The sequence below is a fragment of the Strix uralensis genome, chromosome 11 (assembly GCF_047716275.1).
Source record: "Strix uralensis isolate ZFMK-TIS-50842 chromosome 11, bStrUra1, whole genome shotgun sequence".
Classification (NCBI taxonomy): domain Eukaryota; kingdom Metazoa; phylum Chordata; class Aves; order Strigiformes; family Strigidae; genus Strix; species Strix uralensis.
Window position 1 is genome coordinate 2,501,164 of NC_133982.1, and position 17,652 is coordinate 2,518,815.

The following is a 17,652-nucleotide window of genomic DNA, read 5'->3' on the forward strand; positions in this document are numbered from 1 at the left end:
GTCTCCACCACCGCGGTCCAAGCGTGTCCCCAACATGGGCAGAGCGGTGCCAGGATGCAGGAGCCTGGTGCCCTCCGGCCGCAGGGGCTTGGGGACAGGACACCATGCCCACAGGCACTGGCTAGGCTGGAGGGAGGGGGAGACCTGCCGGTCCCCTGCCCCGCGGGGCTACAGGGACACTGGGCTGACGAGGGGGCTCCCAGCCGGCAGCCGGGGCTCGCCCTGCCCGGCCGCCAGCCCCGATCCAGCCCCTACCCCCTCCCCGGGATGGCCCGGGGGGCTCCAGCCCCGAGAGCCGCTCCCAGCACCCAGCCCGGGGGGCTCCAGCCCCGGCTCCCCAGCTGCCTCCGTACTCCAGCTCCCGCGGCCCCGCCTCAGCTCCCCAGCCCGGGGCGGCCCCGGCGTCCCGCCTCCGGTTCCCCGACGACCCGGGGGGTCCAACCCCGAGGCCGCCTCCTCGGTTCCCCGACCACGGCACTGCCCTGCGCTCCGTCCCCGGTTCCCCGACGCCCCGGTGCCGCATCCCCACCGCCCCATCGCCAGTCCCCCGACACCACCGTGCTCCACCGCCGGTGCCCCGACGCCCCGGTGCTCCATCCCCGCCGTGCCCCATCCCCGGTTTCCCGCCCGGTGCCCACCTCCTCCTCGACGTTGCCGCTGCCGTTGGTGTGCTCGGTGTCCTTGTTGAGGTTGCTCATGGTGGGGTGCCGGGGTAGGGGGGCGGACGGGGCGGGGGGTTGTGCGGTTGCTCCGGAGCTCCGCGGGACCGGGCCGGGAGCAGGGGGCCGGTGCGGGGCCGGTGCGCGGGGGGGCGGTGCGGGGCGGTGCGGGGCGGCGCTGCCCTCCCGGCTCACATGCGGCGTCCCGGGACCGCGCCGCTGTTAAGGGCCGGGGCTGGGGCCGGGGCCGGAGCGGGGCCGAGCGGAGCGCAACGAGCCGCAGCTGCGGGGCCGACGCGCCCCAGCCCCCGCCGCCGCTCCCGGTGCCGCCGCCGCCGCGCACCGAGCAGCGGGGCCGGGACCCGCCCGCCCCCGCCCCGCCCGCCCGGGGCCGCCCCCGGGCCGCCCGCCGCCAATCCCGGCCCGGCCCGCCCCCCCCGGGGGGGTGCGGGGCTTTTTTTTTTTGTTGTTGTTGTTGGGCTCGAGTTATTTTAATTTATTTTTTTTCCCCTCCTTTCCACGAAAAACTTTCTCAACTTTGATGAACTTTCGGGCTTCGACTTTCTTAAAGGGCCCGCCGGCCTCTCCGCCCGCAGCGGGGCCGGGCTGCGCCCTCCGGGGCATCGCCGGGGCGGGGGGAGGATGTGGCTGAAGCCCGCGGGGGTCCGAGCGCCCCGGGACCGCAGCCCCCCAGCCCTGGGACGGCAACTCTGTAACCCGCCGATGAAAGCCCCGAGCCCCAGGAACAGCCGCCCCGGGAGCTCGGGACATGGCTCCTTAACCCCGGGACGGCGGCCCTGAGACCCCAAATCCCCCCCAACAGCAGCCGCCGGTTCCCGGGGGCCAACAGCCCAATTCCTCCTGCCAGAGCAGCCCCAGGTCCCCGCAGAGAGCCGGTGGGTGCCCGGATCACAGCCCCCATCTCAGGCCCGAGAGGAGGAGCGGGGCTGAGGCGTGATGACCATCGTCTTGCCCGCGCTGCTGACTAACCATCCTCATCCTCACAAAGCAGGCAGGGAGGCTGGCGCAGGTTGGAGCCAGGCTCTGGCAAGGTTCCTGGCTCCCCGATGCAGCGGTGTGCCAGCCCCCCCAGAGATCCCGACCGTGCCCAGGGAGCAGCCCGACACATTCCCATCTCCGCTACGGCAGCCGCAGAGGATGAAGAGGGTCCTGCCTTCTTCCAGGCCTTCATGCGAAAGGGCAGCACACACGTGCAACGGGAGCAGAAAATGGGGTATATGTGGCTTGTTCCTGCACGCTGCATTCCTGTGCGAGGCAGATGTGTCCCCCCAAGGGTTCGGGGTCAACCTGACAACTGGGAGATGTTGAGGGGATCTGAGCCACGTCAGCTTAACCAGCACTGCTTGTACCCCGTCCTCGCTGCTTCCTCGGCGCTGGGGCTGAGTGAAAGTGAGGGGAAACATCAGCCCTACCCTGCCCCGGTGCTCCCGTAGCCCCCCCAGGCTGCAGATGCGACGTGTGCTCCCCGTCCTGGGCTCGCCAGGGTTAGCCCTGGCTGGCCACGCTCCAGCACACCCCTGGCCTGTGTGGTCCCAACTGCACTGAATGTCACTTCAAAATCAATCTGAGCCCACGACTGGCTCTGAGTGACCGTTTGCTTTCAGCAGGAGCTCGGGGATAACGTTTTGCTCACGTGCATGTTGTGAAGAGGTGTGAGCCTGGCCAGCGGCAATCACAGCTGATTTCTCCACTGACACCTGGGTTTACCGCCCTGTTCAAGCCCCAGCCTCTGACTTGCTTTGCCACCTGGTTATGCAGAGGCACCGCATGAAAATTTAACCCTAAACTCAGGTGTCCCCATGCACCAGCATCGCCCAGCGCAACCCAAGGAGCTCCGGGTCCAGCAGCATCACTGAGGTGGTTCCCATAGCCAAGCAAGTGCCTGCGCAGCCGGGTGGGTTCATCGCAGGAGGTGTGTTGGAGGGGAGGAAACGTCCTCTGGGAGCGTCGGCTTTGCATCGCCGTGCTGTCTGGGTTGGGGCTTTTAGCAGCAGCAGCAGCAGCAGCTGTTTGCATGTGGCACCGTGAGTTTGTGTATCAAGTTCTCATACTGACAGTGGCAAAACAACTATTTCTTTTTGTAAGGCTGTGTAACAAGCTGCTAAGACAGAGAGCCCAATCCCTGCAAGAGGGGAGGAAAAAAACCCACTTTTTAATTTAAAAAAAAATAAATTTGCTTATTTACAATGTTGTCCTACAGGCTGATTTTTTGAGAGACTTTTCACACAAAGAATACACCCAGCCCTGCCGCGCCATAGTGAGAGCCCCCCGTTCCACCCACAGAGCTCGGCATGGATGGATCCTCAGCAGAGCAGGGACTTTCTCCAGTCTTCAGCGATGCTGCGCTTCACCATAACCTCATCCCCAGGGTAAGGCTGCGCAGGAATAACTCCCAGGATAGCATTGCCTGCCGTGCCGAAAAGACTCGAAGCAAGCCTGCCCTGACGAAGACCAGGAATATTTGCTTCCTGTGCTCATTAAGCAAAAACCAGCATAACCTCACAGAGTTTTCTCGGTGTTTAGGGTTTGTTTTTTTTCACTTTCTACAGACTTTGAGTCAGGAGACACGGAGCCTGCGGCAAGCCGGGGACACAAAAGGGTGGAAGTCAGAAGCAGCAGCGCGTTTTCATCAGACCCCCAAGGAAGCCGCGCCGCACGCACACACGGAGGAAACATGCCGCCTCTTCCACAGCAGGAAAAACACCCGCTGCAGGCGGAAGAGCTGCTGCGTCCATCACGCTGAGGCAATGACAGCGGGTCCACCACATTGCTGCCAGACTGATGGCCCGTAACCTGTGGCTTATACTGTAGGCAAGTTCATCGTGTTGCTGTTGGGCAAGAGAGAAGCATCCTCCTTGCACGACCCCCCCTCAGAGCTGTATGTGGTGGCAGCACCCTCTGTCCCAGCATCTTGTGGATTGTAAGTCCCTTTGATGGCCCCAAAAACATCACACCCAGGCAGCCTCTCCCCTCCCAAAGCATCGCGGCAAAGCAGCACGTGCTTCAGCTCATGGAGCCCTTGGTGGTCCAACCAACTGCACAGGGAGGAGATGTTCCCTGCCCCCAGGAGCTTACAAGGGTGAACCAAAGGGGGGACAAATGAAGCAGTCACTGCTGCCAACTTGTGCAGGTGAGCCAGTCCGCCAGAAAACTGTGATATCTCTGCATTGGTTTTGGCTGAGGATTTTTTCTTTGGGTAGATCTCCACCTGCACGTGGAGATGCTCAGCTTTAACTCTGTGATCTGAGACCACATCAGAACCAGTGCAGGGCCAGGGTGACACTCTGGTTTGGACCATGCTTATCCAAGTTTTACAGCAATGTATTTTTACACCAACACTTTTCTCCCTGAGGCATCTACCACCCAACAGCATCCACCTCTGCAGTCTAGCCAATGTCTGCATCAGAGGCCCTGTCCTTGCCACACCACCTCCACCGAGATGCACTCGTTAGAAGAGCAGAGGTGATGCTGTGACTATCCAGCCTGCACCCACCAACCTCTCCCATATCAGAGTGAAGAAGCTGGCAGTGACACCAAATCCACACTGATGAAAAGCACCTAAGTGAGACCAGAAAGTTACTCTTATGCCCAAGACTGCATGGTCTCCTGCAGTCACTTGACCATGTGCTTCATTTGCAGTGTTGTGACCTTCTTAGCTTGCGTGCAGCAAGCATGGGATAACTCAGCAGCAATACCCACCTAAAACCAACTGTGCTGCTGCAAGCATGTGGCAGGGCTCAGAAAGCAGCTTGCTGGGGTGGCCTCTAAGCCACAAGCCCCATCCAGGTCATTGCCAGCTAGAAAACAGCATCCTCATCTTCAGAGCAACTTCCAGGTCTCCTTCATGCTACTTCACACGCAGGGACGGGCAGCACGCACAGGGTGATACCTGTCCCTGGCTGCCCTGCCAAGGTGCTCCATAAAAGCAGCTCTAACCACACCATCCTCTTTGTAAATGATGGGAACTGCAATGCCTCACCAAGAAAAAGGAGTAACAGCTGTGAGCTGCTCACAGCCATCAAGCAGGTTACTGAAGTACTTGAGAGAGAAACAGGTTGTAATCAGCTGAGAAATCAAGCTGGGACTTGAAACAACAGCCACCTGTAGCCAATCTTGTGTTTTCACACAGTTTCTCAGCTTAACATTTTCCAAGGGCTCTTTTGAACAAGCAGGTCACCAGCTCAGGAGGTAGGATAGCCAGGAGCAGGGTCTGGCCCCTCAGACGCTGGTTATAGGTGATAACAGAGGGATGTCTCAGCCCAGCTGGGCTCCTGCATCCTGTATCTGCTGCCCATTCGTTTTGTGATCCCAGGACTCATTCACCCATCTGTAGAGAGACAATGAATTTCATTTTGGGGATCATGGTGGTTGTCACAGGAGGTACCTTGGGTCCCTGCTATCCCCAAGCCCATCACAGGCTGTGCCACGCTTTGGATGAGCTGCTAGGTTGTTTTGTTGTTTCTCACTGCTTATCTGGGACAACAGCTGAGCCTTGGCGTTTGTCCCAGGGCAGAGAGGACACTCCTGTGCCACTTCCAACATGTCTGAGGTATGGTGAAGGGACAATTTCCTCTGCTCGCCACTGGCGCCAACTTCTCCTGTCCTTGCCTGGGAAGCCCCACATCTCCCTGGAGCACGTCAGCTAGCACTGCTCTGCTGCTCTCCTCCCTGCTGCCCCGGAGACACCCCTGTACACCCCTCCATCCGTCCCAGCTGCTATCGCCTCATGCCCTTAGTTTTTCTGGTTAATTATTTTGGACTGGGATTTGCAGTGCTGGCTGGAAAGAGGCCACTAACCATGGGACGTGGAGAAACCCTGATTTCCAAGCAATCAGTGCAGACCAGCTGACCTCACTGTGCCACGGGACTGGCTGACACTGCTGCGGCGAGTGATGGGCACGTGCAAGCTGGGTGCTGGTGTCACCTTAAATGAGTTCTCAGAAACCTTTCTGGTCACAGGCAGAAGGATTTAGGGCTGAAATGCTGCTTTTGGCGTGGATCAGCATCCAAACATCTGAAGACTTGTTATAGCATCACACAGCGATGGTGGGACCTCTGCAGTCCCATCCAACAGGCTGCAGGGCTGTCACCAGCACTGGATCAGGTTGGTCCTGCCTTGAAAACCCCCAAGGATGGAGCAACCCCCCCTCTCCAGGTGTCTATCCCAATGCTGCAGCACCCTGCAGGGAAGAAGTCTTCCCTAACACCCAACCAGACCCTCCCAAGCCACCACCTGTGGCTGTTGCTCCACGTTATATCATCTGCCACTATCAAGGGAAGTGTAGCTCCACCATCTTTGTAACTACCCCTCTAGTAAGCTGCTAGTACACCTTCTTTTGACCTCATTTTGGCCTGAGTAAGCCAGCCCAGGTCCTTGGTGACCCCTCTCTGGCCCTTCTGTGGTTCCCTCACCTCCCAGTCCCCATCTCTGCCTTACCCAGCCATTCCTCCAGGCCCCACAACCTCCTTTGCCCCCAAACAGCAGGGTTGGCACTTGGCCAAGGGCAGGGTGAAGAGCAGCTTCCAACCCCTTCCATGTGTTGGACCAAATGCCACGTGGCTACACCGGTCCTAAGCACCACAAAGGTTCAGGTGGTGGAGGGCTGCTCCTGCCCAGTCATACCATTCAGATTCCTGCTGGTCCCAGTTCTTCTGCTGTATTTAACTGTGATAGCTGCAGGACACGTCACTTCTCCTGGGAGAAGGGGATGGGCAGCCCTGCAGCATGTGCATGTTGTGTGCAGGTAGAGGCAAGGTCATCGTAAGAGGCTTGAGGACTCCAGAATAACAGGAGGATGCTTGAAGGCAGGAGAGCAGCAGGTCGCCCCATGTAATGGCTGGAGCAACCCCTCAGGACATGCTCTCCATGCCCCAAATCGATCAGCGAGGCTCTGCTGGCCCACTCCCCTCTGAAACCCATGACATCCCCAGGATTGGTTGAGTAGCACCGCTAAAGGGCAGAGGATGAAAGCTGTAGCAGGAAAATTGGCACTGGGGCCCACTGATATTTGGGTGCCGAATGACAGGATGCGAATAGCACCATCCCAGGGGCTGCGCAGGACTTCGGGCGGCCCAGTGGATGCTGGGCAGAGACAAGGAGCTGGGGAATGGCAGGGCTCATCCAACATCACATGCCTGGAGTAGCTGCTTTGAGGACGGCAGTGAGCGCTTTCAAACTTTAATTCCTTTTCGTACGTCACCACTCGTCTTCTCCAGCTCTGCCTTCCCCCAGGAGGATGAGCTGAAGTTAACCGAGAAAGACAGGGGCTCGGAGGTGTGCGCAAATGTTTGCTCAGACGCATCGGATCGCTGCAAAGCTGCTTTTATGGGCATTTCAGAGCGGCTCCTGGCAGCGCTGCTGGAGCTGAGCTCTGAGGACACTCACTGTGCCCCGTGACGTGAACCCACCAAGTGGGCTTCAGACCAAAAAGGAGCAGGGAGAGCTCGTGTTTACAAAATTTGAATAAAAAAATGCCGCCAAACAGAAAAGCCTGTTTGGAGCCAGGAGCAGGAACAATAAACCCAAACGCTTTCCTCTGATGGTTTGCAGATGCAGCGTGACGGCAGCCTCCCGGTGGAAAAAGCACTGCTGCATGGAGGGCTTCTGCCGTTCATTCACCTAGGAAATGAAGGCAGTACTTTAGTCTGCCCCAAAACTCTTCATTTTTTTGCCTTGAAGATGAAATATGAAGAAAAAAAGGGCAGTGCTCCTCCTTGATTGTGCAGTGCTTAAAAAATGCACTGTTATCTCTTTAGTTTCATAATTAATGTGTCATTTGCACTGGATTGGGCATATTAATTATGGGGGAATAAACCAGTGTGAATCTATTATACAGGCATTTGTTAAAGGCCCCAGAGCGAGCCCAACCCTTTGCATGGGGTGGCTGCAAGCCTGGCTCCAGCACTCATCCTGCACTGAACCACTGCCCAAGGGGCACCAAGACTTGGCCCTTAACGGAGGCAGAAACCCGGCTTTGCCGAGCGGGGGGCGAGGGCTGTCTCAGCGCCGGGTCCATGTGATACACAGACACGTTTGAGCACCAGGGCTCTCCCTCCGTGTCCATCTCCTGTAGCTCCCTTCACCACCATTCAGCCAGGAGAGCAACTGAAGCCACCATGGTGCTCTCGGGGGCCAAAATTCTCACCCATGTGGCAGCTGGGCCTCACCAATGATATGATCAGTGTGATGCCTTGTCCACAGAGCTGCCCAGGTTGCTGCCGTCCCACGCAGGCCCTAACGGATGGATTTCTGCAGTTGGATCCGTCCCTCCTCATTTGAGCCATAGTGGGAGCTGCCCCACAGGCAGAGGGACAGGCTCTCAGCTCTGTGGGGGGAAAGGCTCCCCCCAGCCCCACTATCACTGCCTCCGTCAGCAAGCGCAGCTCTGCTGATGCGCCTGGCACTCGGCACCGACAAAGTGGCACCGACGGTCTCCAGATCTGCCCTGGAGGCAGGGAGAAGGCACGGCGCACTGTGGCAAGCCCTTGCCGGGCCGGATCCTGCCCCTTCCCACCCTCTGTGGTTGTTTGACTGAGGTTTTGACAGGGTGCTCAGTGAGAATATCAGCTTCAGTGCCCATGGGGGTGGCTGGAGCAGGAGGGACGGGACAAGGCTTGACCTTGACAGAGGATTAGTGCCCTCGGTGTCCTGAGCCCTCATGTGTTGTCCTACCCTCAGGACCTGGCCCAGGCGCCTCTGGGTGTCAGCAAACCCAGGTTGCCCAAGCAAGGATCCCTCGGCCAGGTGCTATCAAGTGGGGGAGCCATGTCCCATCCTGCTCAGCAGACCCACCTCTGACCTCTCCAGACCAGGATCTCTTCATCCTCTGCTACATTATCTTCATGCCTAATTAACAGACATTATAGATCATATGAAGGGCAGAAATGCTCCCAAACTTTGCCATTAAGCATCTAGACAGTCAAGAAGGAGGTGGGCAGCTTCGAGCCCTGCCACGTGATACGTTCCCTGGTCATCCCAGAAAGCATTACCCGAACTCTCCCAAGAGAAAAGGCGTCCCATTTTCATGAAAGTTACTAATGTCCAGCCCTTCTACACACTGGAGACCTTGTCAAATAAAACAAAAGGACTTGTTGTGGAGGAATCCTTGGCAACTCGACCAACATACACATGACCTTCCGACTTGGAAAACAGATGGCCAAAAACCCAAGCGAGCAATCCCCCTGCACGTGGCATGGCTCAGCTCCCCTGCCGCCGCTGCTGCCGGCGACAGGCCGTGATGCACTGCGGTTCCCAAAGCCTCACGAAGCAAGCCAGGGAGCGAGAGGGGACGTGCGGGATGAGCATCGCTCCAGCCTGGATGCGGCACTTTCTCTGTGGCAGCCACAAGCCTGGAAAAGCCCTTCATTGGCTCATTTATCATGTCCTTCCCCAGGACACTCCCTGCTCCCACGGGGTTCCCTCAGCCAGCCCTCTGCACTGGGGGTACACGTGTCCATGGATGGCTTCGAGGGAAGGGGAGAAGACTCCTTGCAGCCTCCTTCCTCCTCTCTACTGTCCTCCCTGCTGTGCTGAGCACTGTGGAGGGCAGCCTGGGACACCTCCATCATCAGACCCTGCGGGCTACTGCCCAGCACGGGGGACGGCCCAGCCTACCAAGCATGGCATGGAGAAGACCTCCCATCTCCTCTGGTCAAGGAGGACCCATGCCCCAGTCCTGAGGATGACAAGTCCTGGCCAAGGGTGCAACCAGCTCTGTAAAAGCACTTTGAAGGCTGCTCCTCGGTCATGTGGATAACGAGAGGGATTAGCAAATCAGGGGAGGATGAGAGCTAAATGAAGCGTCGCTTTTCAAGAGGCTGCTCCATCCATCCTGCTTGTCTTTGGGCAGAGAAGGGGAGGCAGAGGGCAGCGGCGGTGGGCAGGCTGAGCTCGGCAGCGCAGCTCTTGGTCGCTCCTGCCCTCCTGGAGCTGGGGGTACAAAGCCAACGCTCCGCAGCAGCACCCTTCCCGGTGCTGTCCCCATGCAGGGCATGCTCACCACAGCTCAGCCGGGCAAAGCCAAGGAGCCTGCCCAACCTGCAGGGTTTTTGAGGGCTCCTTGACTTGGCCAGAGGCTGGGGTTTCTGATGGGCACAGTTAGTGGCCCATCCCCATCCCCAAGGCACCCCAAGTCTCACTCCTCAGAGTTTCAAGCCTTGGCAGCAAACCAAAGTAATATATCTTCCCAATTCTCAGTCCCAGAAATGCCAGACTTGTTTAAACTGGACTGTTTAGATGAATTTGTGTATGTTGGTATGTTGGACACCCAGCATGAAAGACTTCAGCTCATGATTAAAGTTTGGCAAAGCCCTAAAACCACAGAAAACAAAGAGTTTTATCATGGGAAGCACTGGTCCCTGGGATGAGCTATAATTACTTCTGCTCTGCTTCGACCACAGTGCATAAGCACCACGGACCAACGGCAGCAAGGGCCAGTTTTCCAGAGCCGGCCGTTGCAGAACGCTCCGGCTGATGAGACGGGAGGGGATGCGCTGTGGTGCAAAGTGCCCGTGTCCCCACGACTGACACGCTGAGCTCACACCCGCAGTCTAGACATTTTCCCCCAAATCCCAAATTCCTGCAAAACCTCACTGCATCACTGACCATCACCAGCACAAACTTCCCAGGAAAAATTCATTTTCAGGAAGGGAATATGGCCTGGAAAATTCCAGTCTCGGTGGGGAACGACATGCAAGGGGCTGGGATGGAAACTTTTTTGCAACCTTAATTATTTCACCCCAAACGCCGGCAGCCCAGGCAGCGCCTCTCGCCCTGTAATCTCATTAGTCTCCTTGGGAACGCCTACTCCACGAGACCCCCTCTTGCCCTCTTATCACTCCCCGTGCACGCCCGCTCCCCCCCAGGCACTGAAAAGAGCTCCCCATGAAGCTCAGGGCTCTGGTGAGCCCCCCACGCACACGCCCTGCCAGGCAGGTCCCGGGAATGCCTGATTTATAGTCTTATGCCTTGTTCTGTTTACGCCAGGAGAGTTATTTAAAACGAGGAAAGCGAGAGGAGCCCGGGTTTTGTTTAAAAGTCCAGCGAGGAGATTTGCCTTAAATAGTCAAGAGCTGAGATTGGAGGGGAGGCCGCCCAGCAGCCTGGACCTCCAGGGTGGGAGCAGAGCTGGCACCCGCGGGGGGAGCTGGCTGGCTGGAGGCGAGGTGGCAGGAGTTTCCCGCTTAACCCTGGGGAGTTAAACCACCGCACAGGATTGCTCACAGCCCTGGCTTCGCATGACCCCTGGCACCGGAGACACATTTCAACTCCACGACATGAAACACACGAAACGGCAGTCTCAGGAAAAGCAGCACTGGTCCTTGCAAGCCAGCGTTCACTCTGAACCCTAATGATGGCGACCCAAAAAGCCGCTCCATGTCCAGAATTGGTGCAGCCACCCCAAAGGAAGCCATCTGCAGCCTGGCACAGCCCCAGCTCTGAACCCTCCAAGCAGCCCCCCTCCAGTCCTCCTGGCCTCCTCCTTAGAGGCAAGGATAAATGTGAAGCCATGCTGATGTAAGAGCCTCCCACGGGGGCACAACACGAGCTTGGTGTGCTCGGTGCTGAGCACAGATCTGATTGCTCTCTATAAATACATCCGGGGTCAACACCAGGGATGGGGAAGAGCTATTTAAACTCAAGGGGGATGCTGGCAAAAACAAAAGGCTATATATAAACTTTCCATGAGCAACGCCAGGCTGAAGGGAAGGTTTTAACTCCTGGAGCAGGGAGGTGGAGAAAGAGCCTCCCAGGGAGTGGGGTGAGGCAATGGGATGGGGCCAGACATGTTTCTCTGTGTCCCCAGGGTGGGAAACCCCAGTTTCCTCCTGTTCCCCATCTCTGAGACCAGCAAAATCAGCGGAGGGGTCTTGGCACCACAGTGATAGCTCCCAATGCCGCTCCAGGCAGCACAGCAAAGGGCAAGAAGCTCTTCAGATATTTTTCCACTTTCTTGACTTATTTGGTCAAAATTGCTGACAAATTAATCAGAATAATGAGTAACTTGGGTGCCTCGAAGCACTCGGCAGCGGCGGTCGAACGCTGAAAGGCAGAGCTGTTGTGCAAAACCTGGCACCCTTTGCTAATCCCTGCGTCGCTGCTAAGGCCTGCGCCCTGAATCATCCCTGTTCCTCCTGCTCATCCCTGCACCCCCACTAGGTCCTGCACCCACTGTTAGTGCCCACATCACCTGCCAACCCCTCACCCTTGCACCCTGCTTCTCCACAAATCCCTGCACCTGCACTCCCCACCCACTGCACCCAAACCCACCCTGGGCAGCACCCAGTGGGACAGGCAGAGCTGCCCCCACCTGCTCCCGGTGTCCCCATTGGGTCCATCTCCTGTATCCCTGAACACCAAGAGTTGCTCGTGGGAATGGCAAGAAATGCTGTGTTTGGGAGGGGTTGTGGAAACCGCGGGGAGAAGAGGAGGAGAAGAGGGCTGGGGGGGGCAGGGGGCAAGCTGGTGTCACGGCCCCAGTGAGCAGGCAGGCTTGTGGGACACCAACCTGCCATTTTTTCAGCTTATCTCAGAGGGATCTGGCCCGGGGACATCACCAGCTCCTGCAGAACAGCAGTACCATTCACAGGGCGGGGGATGAAATATTCAGAGAGGTTTAGAGCAATTCGGCATCTCCCATGGAGCATGCTGATGAATATTTCAGAGGAACAGGCACCCGAAGGAGGGCTGGGAGCCAGCTGAGCGCTTCACCAAACAGTCACCCTGTGACCGCAGAGGCCACGGTGTGGGCTGGCAGGGATGCTGCTGGGGATCGACTGGGAGCATCAGCCCACGCCAGCAGAGATGCCCAACAGAGCTCTGGGACAGCCTGAAAACAGTCAGTTGGAGCGGTGACCGAGGAGGGTGACTCTCCAGGAGGTGTCTGGTGTCTTCCCACTCTGCTCCCAGTGATGCGACAGCAGTGAGGGCTTGTTCCCATACACGTGTCCACTCATCCATCAGCTGTCCTGCATCACTTCAGAGTTGCTTCCCAGCAAATGCCGAGACAGACCCCATCTTCCCAGTTCCAGTTGTCCCCTGTCTCACTCATCCCCTACAAGCAGTGTGGTTGATCTCTTCCAGCACCAGCCCATGGTGATCTGGTCCTCTCTAGGCTGTAAGAGGAGGAAGCCAACCACAGAGATGGGGCTCTAGCATGTGAAGTAGGGGCTCTAGCATGAGGCTCATAAACATTTGTTACCATAAATTAAAACAGAGCTGCCCACATCTGCCACGCTCCCAAATCCCCTAAGCCGCAGCCCCGATAGCAGCCCCACTGGCGCCAGTGTTGCAACGACCAGGGGAGTGTGCAAAGTCACGTCCTGGGTGAAAAGTTCAGGTCCGAGCTGAGGGAGCAGAGTAAAGGCTGCGGGGTTTGAGATGCAACACCCAGGGATGCACGGGCACCCCGCTGTCCCCAGTCCAGCATGGAGCTGCAAGCCAACACCTGACTCTTTGCTTCCAGCGAAGCCAGCACAGGGCAGGACTCCCAGTGGGCTGGGAAGGGGCTTTAATTCCTGCTACATCCCCTGGATGTGGCAGCGGTGGGTCTGGGAGCCGGTGGAGCAGGGACGTGGCCAGCTGATGGGGAAGTTTGGGTAGCAGTAAGGAAGGCAGCACGGCTGTCAGCGGTGCTGTGGAGGGCTGAGCTGGCACTGGGGCCACATTCCCCAGGGACAGATAAAGCTACCGTAAAAGGGGAGACCTGTCACTTGGGCTGGCCTGGCTTGTCTCAGCACAGTGGGGAGAGTAGTGAACACTCAGCAAGCGAGTGCCACCGCAGCTCCGATGGCTGAGGGCCACCTTATCAGCGGCATACCATGGCCCCTGGTGCTCCCTGAGCGATGCTGGGGAAGGCACCGACCCACCGGGGCACCTCTGAGCTGCCACAGCCCGATCCCCACCATGATGGCAACCTGCAGCCGCACGCCCCGCTGGAGCCGTCACATCCCATGAGGCTCCGCCAGCTGCCAAGCCCCCACTCCACACACTGTCCCCCCGCTGCTGTGGCCCTTCGGCAGGAAGCTTGGCTCGTGGGGGAGCCCAGAGTTTCCAGGGGTACAGCCCGTGCCTGGCTCCCTCCATAACCCACGGGAGTGGGGCAAAGGGAAGGCAGGAGAGGGCAGCCCCCTCCAAAAGAGCAAGAAAGGCAACCCTCAGCACTGCCAGCTCGGAGCGGGGGCTCGGCAGGAGCTGCAAGGGGGCCACCGACTGCAACAGCTTTTGCTTACGATGGGCAAAATGCTCCAGATCCATAAGCAGGAAGAGGCTCTTTTGGAGTGAACTGCAAAATATTGTCTTTGCACAGCTCAACTCCCCCGTCCGTGCCTTTTCCTTGAAGTCTCAGCAGCTCTCAGGGAGAAGGTTTCCTTCCTCCTTACCCCTCCGCGAACCACAACGTTCCTCCCCGCAGCCAATTAGTGAGCCGGGGTCGGGGGTCAAGGGGCTTCCCGAGTTCACGGCGCTAATCACTGAACCGCTGCCGAGCAGAGCCAGCGTCAAGTGGCACATACCCAGCAGCCCCCCATGGTCATCCCTGGGACACCCTGGGGACAACCAAGTCCCACCCCGCAAGGTCTCCGAATTTCCCCCTTCGTCACCAATTGCCGGGTCCCCTGCTCTGCACCCGGCTCCCTGCTTCATTCCTCCCTGACAGCCTCCAGCTGCCGTCCCGGCCCCCACACATCTCTCTGCAGAGCCATCGCGGCTTCATCCCACCACTGGCATGTTTGCAGGCCTGGAGGAGGAGCCCATGTCTCTCCAGCCCTGTCTTGGCACAGCCACACTAGCCCAGGCAGCCCTGCTCCGTGCCAGCCCCATCGCCAGCCCCCCACCAGCCACCTCCTTTTCCTCCACAAGCCACGCTGCAGCGGGCCGGTGGCCGCTATCAAATATTCATGGCAGTGCGTGGTAAATAAGCATTATGAATTTATGACTTGCTGAATTAAACAGGCTCCATCTCAGGCCGGCTGCCGCTCGGTGAGGCGGAATCAACAGCGGCGTTGCTGGCACATGCAGCATCAAAGCCGACCGCATTCAAACCCAAACCAAGCCCGGGTGTTGGGAATACCCAGAGCGCTGCAGCCCCAGAGAGCTTGCGCCAGGACTCCTTCCCCTCCTGCAAATCCTCACTGCCCTCTGCATTTCAGGTCTCCCCAAGGCAGCTGATGAGGCAAACTTCCCCCTCCATGGAGCCGCAGTACCTCGGAGTAGAAAGGAGCAAGTGAATCAAGGCTCAGGTTCACTGGTTTAAACAATATTTAGTCCAGCACTATGGTTACGTGACTAACTGGGTTAATTAATAACACGGCAAGTGTTTGCCCGATGTGGGAAAGAAGCACAAAATGATTCTGCTCAGCATGAAGAGGCCAACGAAAAGTTGCCCGCGAAAGCCCCAGGCAGCAGCACCAATGCAGGGAAGGGGCGATGCCCTGCTCTGTCGGAAGAGGCTGGTTTTCCACGGCTGATCCAACACGCTGGGTGCAAGGAGAGGGTGGCACGGCTTGACATCCAAGCCCGGTCTCCTCTCTGGGAGGTGTTCAGGTGGTCTTGTGAACATCTTCATGAGAAGGGAGGTGTAGGGACAGGATGGGGGGAAAGAGACAGGATAAGCACTGCAGAAGCGAGGCACCACCCAGCCTGGGCCAGGGGTGTAAATGCCAAAGGAAAAGCTGGGGGGTGGGATTTCCAGGATCGGCATGACAGGGAGCACAGGGAAATATATAAAAAGTGGAGTGAAAGGCTCCCTGCCAGCGCCACCTCCCAAGGGAGCACCATTCAGGGCTGCCCCTGTGTAAGGATCAAGTTCAGAGGGGGAAACATTTTTGCCCAAGCGAATATGGCACTTCACACCTCCCTGCTGCACCGCAGGGCCAGGAAGAGCATCCAGCTGGCACCACCACACACTGGCCATTCAGCAAGGCCAAGGACGTTACCAGCACCACGTCCCCTGTGACATGGCGGCAGGGTGTCACCGGGCCTGGCTGGTCCTCACACTTGGCAGATGGGACCCCCACCCCTGCTGTGAATAAAGCAAATGATCTTCTCATGGCTCCCTCCTGGTGCCAGGCTGGGGCTGGCTCCCTGGCACTGGGCGCATCCTCCAAGGAGCAGCACTGCCAGGCCCTGGCCTGCCACCACGAAGGCACCACCCTGGAATTGCAAACCACCCCGTGCTTGGGCAATCTGCTTCCCAAATCATGCCCAGCACATCTTCTCTTCCTCAAACCATAACTGAGCCACTGAGGAGGACTGCTAACGGGGGCTGGCTGGCTGGGGCTGTGTGGATCAGTGTGACCCCCTTCCCGCCCTCTCTTCCTGCCCCCACTGGGTGTTCAGGGCTTCCCGGAGGGGCTCTGCCACCCAACGACAGCAGGAGCCAGGCACGCTCCTGGCACGCTTGGCTCGTCGCTCAGCCAGCCAGAGCCAGCTGGGCTCTTTCACCGCCACTGAATTCATCCCTGAAGACCCCCTCCTCGGCGCGGTCGGTTCCCATCGCCGGGCGATGCTTCGCTCCCACCCCCGCGTTTCCCCCAACGTCCCCCCGCACCTCCCCCGCCAGGACAGGACGTTCCCACGTGGTCACACGTGCTCCGGGCGGGCTGGGAGAGGCCGCGTTCACACGGGACGGCAGCGTGGCCGGAACCCCTGAGGATGCTCCAGCCTGGCTGCCTCCGGCCCCTCGCTGCTAGGGAAGAGCCGGCGGGCCTCGGCCTGGCCCCAGGGGTGGGCCTTGCTGTGCCCACCACAAGCCAGGCCCACGCACTGCAGCGGCATCCGCTCCTCTCCCCAGCCAGGCCGGGTGCTGGCGGGCACGTCAGCCAGCTGAGGATGGGTTCAGTGGGTCTGCACCCTGCTCACACCACGAAGGTGTTCTGGGGACTGCCAGGGTGGGGGAAGCAGCGGGGCAAGGGGGTGAGATGGGCAGGGGTGAGGGAAGGGATGGAGAGCAAGCTGTGGGGAGAGCCCCCATGTCTGCCAGCCAGGGCAAAGCCATCACTTTTTTTTTTTCCGCTGCTTCCTAATTATATTTTCCATTAGCCCTTTTGGGAGAAATCATAAGTCCAGCAGTGGGGGAAACAAAACATGGTATAAACCCTCCCCACGGGGAGCCCAGCACGGTCCTGGTATCACCCCCAGACTCCCCCTGTCCTGGGACCGCAGTGGTTTTGGGGTGCCAAGGAGGAGGTTGCAGTGACCGTGACAAACACCGTGGCGTGAGTCCATGTGCCAGACCTGGGGATGACGCTGTGAGGTTAAGCCACATCACTCCCTCCCCACTGCTGACAGCCAGGAGTGGCCAGACGATGAACAGATCCCAGCTCCCTTGCTGGATTCAGACCCAGAGAAGCCCAGGGAGCTTGAACACTAATTTATCGAGCTTCTGAGGCCACATAAAAAGCTTATTCCTGTGTGGCTGAGCTATTTAAAATCAAAGATGTTTCTGACCCTGAGTTCGTCCAGAGAACAGAGTCCCAAGAGCTTGAAATCCCCGCCGGCACAACGTTAAGAGGATGCGAGGCTCAGAGTTTATGGTATTGCAAAGCACAACTTGTGCTCAGGAGAAAAACGCTCGTTGTGAAAGAGTGACCCCAACCGTCACATTGGAAGGAAACCTCTGCTGCATCTCAGCCGGTGCGACCGCCAGTGGGCGAGAGCCAACATCTCCATGGTAAAGTGTAAAACCACTGCGGGGAGACACAAGACAGCAACAAGTGACAGGGTGTCGCAGGTGACACTCCAGCAGGAGTTTGCCTGGCGGGGCGGGGGGGAGTGAAGGAGGCTGGTGAGAAGAACCTGGTTTTGCATTAAAACATTTGAAAATATATTCAAGCCCCCGAAATTTCAGGTGTTAGCAGGTGGGATTTAAATGCATCGATCTCTCCAATTCCACCGCCAGCAGCACTGAGACACACCACTCTTCCTGATGTCACCTTCCTGGGACCAGGAACCCTCCTCATCCACACCTGCCAT

General features: G+C 58.3%; 1 protein-coding gene across 2 annotated transcripts in view; it reads right to left on the reverse strand.

Annotated features, from left to right (window-relative positions):
• The window catches only part of RBPMS2 (RNA binding protein, mRNA processing factor 2), a 29,907-nt gene extending 28,921 nt beyond the window's left edge, over positions 1–986 (reverse strand). Inside the window, exon 1 of one of the 2 annotated variants that reach the window (XR_012630400.1) lies at positions 639–986. Coding sequence is in view for 1 of the 2 variants with exons in the window: in XM_074880437.1 (XP_074736538.1) it covers positions 639–698 (60 nt within the window). In the remaining variant the exon portion in view is untranslated. The remainder of the gene's footprint in view (positions 1–638) is intronic. The other variant, XM_074880437.1, reaches the window with a different exon arrangement.
• Between the last annotated feature and the right edge of the window lie 16,666 nt (positions 987–17,652).